This window comes from Poecilia formosa, unplaced genomic scaffold, assembly GCF_000485575.1.
Source record: "Poecilia formosa unplaced genomic scaffold, Poecilia_formosa-5.1.2 Scaffold270, whole genome shotgun sequence".
In the NCBI taxonomy this organism is placed as follows: domain Eukaryota; kingdom Metazoa; phylum Chordata; class Actinopteri; order Cyprinodontiformes; family Poeciliidae; genus Poecilia; species Poecilia formosa.
The window spans coordinates 427,650-435,407 of NW_006800209.1; the positions used below are offsets into that span (position 1 = coordinate 427,650).

At 36.1% G+C, this 7,758-nt stretch overlaps 1 protein-coding gene across 2 annotated transcripts in view; it reads left to right on the plus strand.

The window, feature by feature from the left end:
• Positions 1 to 1,166: 1,166 nt before the first annotated feature.
• LOC103151067 (glutathione S-transferase Mu 3-like) overlaps positions 1,167 to 7,758 on the plus strand; it is a 13,919-nt gene continuing 7,327 nt past the window's right edge. Inside the window, exons 1-8 of one of the 2 annotated variants that reach the window (XM_007570906.2) lie at positions 1,167 to 1,317; positions 2,385 to 2,460; positions 2,548 to 2,612; positions 2,716 to 2,797; positions 2,912 to 3,009; positions 3,099 to 3,194; positions 3,439 to 3,549; positions 3,772 to 4,123. In XM_007570906.2, the coding sequence (XP_007570968.1) occupies positions 1,282 to 1,317; positions 2,385 to 2,460; positions 2,548 to 2,612; positions 2,716 to 2,797; positions 2,912 to 3,009; positions 3,099 to 3,194; positions 3,439 to 3,549; positions 3,772 to 3,870 (663 nt within the window). In that variant the 5' untranslated portion in view covers positions 1,167 to 1,281 and the 3' untranslated portion in view covers positions 3,871 to 4,123. Of the gene's footprint in view, positions 1,318 to 2,384; positions 2,461 to 2,547; positions 2,613 to 2,715; positions 2,798 to 2,911; positions 3,010 to 3,098; positions 3,195 to 3,438; positions 3,550 to 3,771; positions 4,124 to 7,758 lie in introns of those variants that run through there. The other variant, XM_016681123.1, reaches the window with a different exon arrangement.

Consider the following 7,758-nt stretch of genomic DNA (forward strand, 5'->3'; position numbering starts at 1 on the left):
GCCACTCCAGCCTGCCGAAGTTCTCTCACAAATATCAATTTGTTTAGCTATTGTTAAATTTTCCTGAAATCAGGGCAATGTTCTTATCTGGTATTAAAACACTTTGCTGCAATGGCAGCATAGTAGATTTTTGATTAAAAACACAGCAAATAAGAGAAAAATAAACAAGAAAATTAGAAATGGGCAATGTGCAAGAAAAAATGCCTTATGAGATGATTTTAGAATGGCAGATTTTATCTTAAGCAGTGATTTAAAACAAAATAAATTGAAAAAGAAATAATGACATGTTGCTCTACTGGTAACAACCCTTCATATTTTGATACATTCAACATTTTTTGCCAAAAATGTAATTCTTCTGAATGCAATACTTAAAAAAGTGTTTAATTTGTGGATGAAAAACATAAACTGGACAGAAAAACATACAGACCACAGTTGAACTGCGTAAATCAAAGCCTTTTATCATTTAGAAACTGAAATTAATAATTATTTGCTTTACGTTGTTCTATCATGTTCTTTGGATTGATTCGTCTTAGGATAAGATTAGGTCAGCGAACTGTGACTCAGCACAATTTTGAAAGATATGCTGAGTCACGTAGCACAGCCATAAAATGAACCTATCTCTTTTATAAGCAAAAAAAAAAATGCTGAGTAAACATGAGCTCGCTTGTCTTATCAAAGCCATACATGTTATCAGTTCTGGTGTGGGCTACAATCCAGTGTGACCTTGATTTTCTGTCTTTCACTCAACAGGCTAATGTGTAATAAAGTTTGGAAAAATTTAAAAGGGATGAAAATATGTCTTTTTCAAACAGGCTAATGATTTGTGAAGGAGTCTCTGTGCACCCACAGTCCTACCTTCACTCTAACCACTCTGAATGCCTCCCCTTTCACTGCTTCTCCACTTCATGTTGTGTTATGCTGATTTAGTTTTCCCATCCATGCATGTTTCAGATCCCCACACCGACTAGCAAATGCCTGACTGTCATTTTGAGCTGAAAATATACAGGAAGAGATCATTTACAGAGAAGTATTTTTTCTGCAGGCAGTTAAACAAGGTCAATCATGAGTCAGCACTTTTCTCAACTTAGCCTCTCGCACTGTGTACATACAAAGTTGCCCATCGGCTGCCACCCCTCCCACCTCTTCCTCCAGTTGGATCACAGGATATAAAAGACTTTGTTTCTCTTCTCCTTTTCACTGCCAAGCAATCCTTCTGCAGCAGCACCACCAGCAGCCACTTTTCCTCTGAGCCACACTCGCTCCAAAAAACAGGGAACCAAGATGACCATGATACTGGCTTACTGGGACGTCCGAGGGGTAAGTAAATACTTTTGCTTTGAAAGTATCGGTTGATGTTTTTGCAGCTCTCTGACATATTGTGCATATTGCAGAGCAGCAATCAGAGCGAATTCCTTCCTAATGGTCAGTCGCTGCAGGGATTTGAGATAGCTGCTGTCACTTTACTTTACCAGAAGATGCCACAGACTGTTTTTACTACGCTTTTATGGACACATTAACTGAGAGGCGTTTCTTTATGGCCACACAATTCGGAACGACTTTTGAAAGTGCAATTTAACTCTAAAGCAAACTTGTTGCTCCACAGGATTAAAAATTCAACAGCCTTTTAATCTGCATATCACCTTAGAAATAGTCATAGAGGTACTATTTTTATTTTACAGTCTGCAGTGACAACATATATCTTACAGATAAAAAAAAAACAAAAAACCGAATAGTAATAGATTGGTACAAATCAACTGGTACCAAACTATTTCTTCTAATAAAGACTACGCAGCATTTCTCTTATTTTACATAGAAATAAGAAGTGGGACCAACACAGTGATTGCAACAGCAGCATAAGCAGATCAATAGAAATTATTTGCTAATTTATACTTTGCAAAACTCATCACTGTCCTTTTTGCATATCAATAATTGTCACAGAAAAGACAAGCCTGTGACGCCTGCAGTGTTTTCTGCAAACAGACCAATCAGAAGCCTTTTGGTTCTCTGCTATGACATCTATGCAAGAAAGGTTAATTGCATAACTGCCATAAATGCTTATCTGTAGCAAAGCTGCAGATATGTCACAGTGAGATACAAGCTCATTGTTCTTTGCAGTAGCTTTAAAAACTTTCAGAAAGACTATATGCTTCACATGTTTATGTTGCTAAAAATAACTTTTATTTTGAAGAGTAATGGTTAAGCATAACCAAGGAGTCAGAAGGTCTTAGTTAACTAAACTAAAAAATATTTCAAAAGAAGAGATTAAGCTTCGTCTTGGTTTGTGTGTCTTTGGTTGTGTAGTTAACTGTGTGTCGGCATATCCTCTGGTTGCACTCCTGTGAAAATCTCTAAGTTGGAGTAACCTTAAACTCTCTTCTCTGCAGTTTGCCGGACACATACGGCTCATGCTGGAGTACACCAAGGCCAAGTACGAGGAAAAGTTTTACGTCGTTGGTGATGGTAATTAACATTTATTTCAGCCTACTGATATATCACTATTTAAAACTTAATTACTTTGGTAATTTAACCCCCATTTTTCTCTGACAGCCCCGGGTTTTGACAAAAGTGGCTGGTTTAATGAAAAATTCAAGCTTGGACTTGACTTCCCCAACGTAAGGGAGACTTGTTTTTTTTATTATTATTATTTTACTTTTATTCTGGGATTTATTTATGTTTCTTGTTTTTAATGAGGACAATATTTACATTCCACAATAGCTGCCTTACCTGATTGATGGAAACAACAAGGTCACACAGAGTATGGCAATCCTGAGGTACCTCGCACGAAAGAACAACCTGTGTGAGTGTTAGTTGTCGTAAATAGAAATTTTGTTTGGGAGAGTTCATTCATTCAGCCACAAAATATATAAATTTTGAAGTTGCAGAAATACTGGAAACTTTCATCCTCAAACAGGTGGAGACACGGAGGAGCAGAAGATCAGAATAGACATGCTGGAGCAGCAGTGCTTAGACTTGAGAGCCAGCTTTGTGAGGATGTGCTATGTTGACCTTGTACGTATATAACTGTTCAACTGTGCAACATTCAGTCTTACTATAAGTCTCAATGTCCTCTAATGCTGATATATATATTCTGAAATCAGGAAGGTCTAAAGCCAGACTACTTGAAGGCGCTGCCAGAAGCACTGAAGCTGTTCTCTGACTTCCTGGGACAGAGGAAGTGGTTTGCTGGTGACAAGGTAACTTATCTTATAAACATAAAAGAGTTAATAGTCAGCTATAAAACAGCTTGGTTCGGTTTTTTATTGAGGCTTTTATTAGTTTTTATTCTTCTCTCAGGGTTCTTAAATAAATAAATGAATAAATGTACACTCTAAAGCTGCATCAAAATGATTATTTTAGATTTATTTACATAATCTGTCGACTTTACCTTTGACTGCTAATTATCATTTTAAGTATGTTATGTCTTTTCTTTTAAACTAGCTCACCTATGCGGACTTCATCATGTACGAGATGCTGGATATGCAGAGGATGTTCCATCCTCCCTGCTTGGATAATTTCAAGAACCTCAAAGCTTTCTTGGACCGTTTTGAGGTAAGAAAACACTCTGCTGTCTAAAATTTACAATGATCTGTCCACCACCGTGGTAATTGCCCCCCAATTTTGTTCTCTGACGCCTCCATTATTTACCTTAACTAAGTTCCTGTCAATGTTTTTTTTTCCTCTCCAATCTTTCCAGCAGATATAATGAAATATAATTGATCAAGCCAGGATTTACTGTAAAGTGATGTTTGTTTCTTTTGTATTTTATCTTAGGCTCTGGACGGGGTTTCTGCCTACTTAAAGTCAGATAAATACATCAAGGAGCCCATCAACAACCGCATGGCCCAGTGGTCATTCAAGAAAGTGAAGTAAAAGTGAAGAACAACAGCTGTACTCCTGGACGACATGATAAAAAGTTTGAGAGCTAAGAAGTAGAATTTGATTCAACAATTAATTAGCAACTCAGGAAAAGTCGTCATCAACAGATGACAGATGGACCAACATATCAAGTTTCATTACTTTCACACTAATGCTACAATGTTAGGAAAACTATGGTTTGCTTAAAACTCTTTTTACATGTGCAACTTTTTGGACGGATTAAAATAACTCTATCTACTTTGAACTTCGCTTCTTTCTGTTTAGGATTCAGGCTAGATGTTACATTTTTACTTAACACCACTGAGTAGAGACTAAATGAACAGAGAGAGATACTACAAATTCAGCTGAAGATCTTTTGCAATATAATAGAGAGGTACAAAAATATGACTTGTTTAGACTTTAAAACTGGTTTTAATAGTTAAAAAAGACACAGTACTTAATATTAGCTTCAAAGGGCGGTGGGAGGTTTAAACAATCCTACACCCATGAGGTTTAAGATTTATTCTTTAGGATGTGGGGCCACCTAGTGGTGTAAAAAATATCAAATTGTATATCCCATCCTCAACACCACTACCTCAATTGTGGTCCTGAAAAATGGAGGTCTAACAGATTCCTTAGAGAAAGTTGCTGTTCCCCAATTAAAAAAAACTGAAAGATTATTTAAAGTTCACTTCTTTTAATAAGCATTCTTAAAAGTATAAGAAAATTCTAAGGTCCACACAAAAGCAAACAGTTTATCACACTGATTATTAACAAAGGCCTCTTTCAGATCATCCTTTCAGACAGTGACCTAAAAGTTGACCCTTTTGGAAGATGTGGGTCATGTTACATCTGACCTAAACCTAACATGGTGTCAGACATGGTGGGGATTGTGTGCAGGTTTAGAGCTACTTTGCTTTCTCAAGACCTGGATACCTGCAATGATTGATGAAATCGTGAATTTTCGTCTCCACCAGAAAATACTGCAGGAGACTTCGGTTCTGCAACGAGACAATAATCCAAAGCACAGTAGCATGATCACCTAAGAATGACGCAAGTAAATGTTTTGCAGTGGCCAAAATTCAATTAATATACTGAGATGCTGTGGTATAACATCATACATGCTGTTTATAATCAAAAAGCCCTCCAGTGTGGCTGAGTTAATGGTGCAAAATTAATTAGTGGTGATGTTATAAACTTATTCTCAGTTAAAGCAACTCTTGATGTCAGTTGCTAGCACAGTTGATAACATTGGCATGACTAGCTATTAGGTTTACAATTACTTGGCTAGATAAGATTTGTCAGTATTTGATTTGCTCATCGCCAGTAAAAGTTGCTCAATGGAAAATTGTTTGATTCTAATTGCAGGATGACTGAACAGTGCATCTCCATTACATGCCTTTTTGAGTAAAACTGAAGAAAAAAAAATACACATAGATCCATTATTTTGGATCTATGTGTACCTTCTTGCAAAGCTCAGCTAGACCAAATTGAAAAGCAAATTAAGGCTTAAGGAACTGAAAGCTAACAACTTGTTAAGCCCCAATTAGTGTCCTACTTTGCCTTTAGTTTTATTGTCATAATCTTTCTGCTTTGCCCACAAAGAACTGTTTTCTTTGTCAGTACTGAAGGTCTTTTGTATTTTCAGGAAGCTTTATTTTTTTCTACCTAAAAGCTTCTTATAGATACAAATAAAAAGGGAGAATATAAAAAAAATGAAACTCTTATGATTCACGTAAAAAAAGAGAAAGAAAGAAAGAAAGAAATAAGGGCTCCTCTGTTTTTCAGCCAGCACTTCATAATCACAAGGGGTTTTGTGGGAGAGTGCAAATGAATGATCCAAAGGTGCAAAACAAAGACTTTGTTGTTTGAGTGCATTCAGTTCAGCACACACTAATGTAGGTCGAAGTAAGCTGGGAGTTCAGAAAGAAATGTTGACCAAATAGATAATAGTTTTTCTGAAAGTTAAAAAAAACAATACATAGCATACTGTGAACCTCTATAGGAGTGTAGCTATGTTATCTTTTGACAAGCAAAAACATACAAAAAGTTATCCATAGGAACTACTAAAATGTGAAACATCTGCGTGTCATAATCTAAGCAAAGTTTTAATAAAACAGTTTATTATATATATATAATGTAACTTTGCATACATAAATCACTTCGTTTTACAGGTTTGATGAATCATTTTCAATTTATGATCGCTCATTGCTCCCTATAACAATGAGCATGTAGGTGCAGTTCAGTTACCCACACAATCATCCCTCTTGTCTGTTCCCTTAATCTTAACAATGTAAAAGCTCACGTATAAATCATCAAAACTTACAGATCATGCTGACTTGTCACGGCATCTCAATGCTGTTGTAATTGTGGAGCAATCTCAGCTTTTGTTGATACAATAAAAATAATGGAACAAATCCACACCATAGTGTATGTACTTTTCACAATGACAATCATGTTTTAACTTAGCCAACATAACACGACAGTTGAGGTCTTTACTTTAAGCTAATAATATCAATTTTCTCAGCTCATTTGTTTAAACAGGATTTTAGGATTTTAGTCAAGAGAAATAGCAACCTAGAAGTCACAGACGCAATAGAAGTAGCTGAAATTGCAGACATCACATTTAGATCTAAGAACTTGACTGTACACTCTCTGGCCACTTTATTTGGTACAAATGTTAATTTTGCCTATTAACAAAAGTTGCCAACTCAAACATTTAGACATCTTGACGTGTTCAAGTATTTCAGAAACAGAGTTGATCTACTCTTGGGTTTACAGAAAACATAATGAAAACGATGAAACTATTCAACCTTTTTGACATCAGAGGTCAGGAGATTGATCAGATTGGTTGAAGATGATAGGAAAGGATCCGCAGTTAAAATAACCACCAAGGTATGCAAAAAGGCATCTCTCAAGACAAAATACTTCAAACATTGAAGGCTTCAGCAGTGGAAAACCACAAAGAAAGCCACTTGTGTCACTTCAGAACGAAACACTGCGTCTACAAACCCAAAATTCGACAACAGTTTAGAAAAATGTTACCTGGTTCAATGACTCTTGATTTTCGCTGCAACATGCAGATAGTAGACTCAGAATTTGGCATAAACATGAGACTATAAATCCATCCTCCATTGTATCAATGGTTCAGGCTACTGCTGGTAGAGGGGCGGGGGAATATTTTCTTGGCAAGCTTAAGGGACTTCAGTGAGAACTGACCATTACTGAAATGCCTCTGCCTACCTGCGTGTCATTTTGTTCCAATAGGACCACGACAAACATCTTCTCATGGCTACTTCCAACACGATAATGCACCTGGTCACAAAGCTCAAATAATCTCAAACTGGTTTCTTGAACATGATTATAAACTGCCTCAATAATCAACTGAACTCCATCCAATAAGTCGGGGGTGTCAAACTCATTTTCATTTTGGGCCAAATCAAAAATCTGAATGTTCGTAAGGGCCGGTTGTGCCAGAATATATTGATAAAACCCATTACACTATTAAAATATCAAAAAAATAGCTGTTCGTTTCGGCATTCAGTAAGTGTTTCTTAAAATTAAATAATATTGAACATCTTTTCACACTGGTCAGTCCATCCAGGATTTTGTGATTGTTTTTGTGTAGGTTTTTTTGCTATTAAAGTCAAAGATTTTGTTGTGTTAAACTAGAAATATTTGTAAGGAATTTTTATGATACATGCACGAATGTATCATGCTAAATGTGACTGTTAATAATAACCATATCGATCACGGATTATAACTTGCCACCAAGTAAGGCTGAGGCAGCAATCACTTAAAACCAATGTTTTTGCCCAATGTTGAGACAAAAAAAAGCAGTAAATTCAGCAAAAAAAATTAGATCTGTTGACTTTATGTAAATTTTGCAAATTTGTGAAAAAC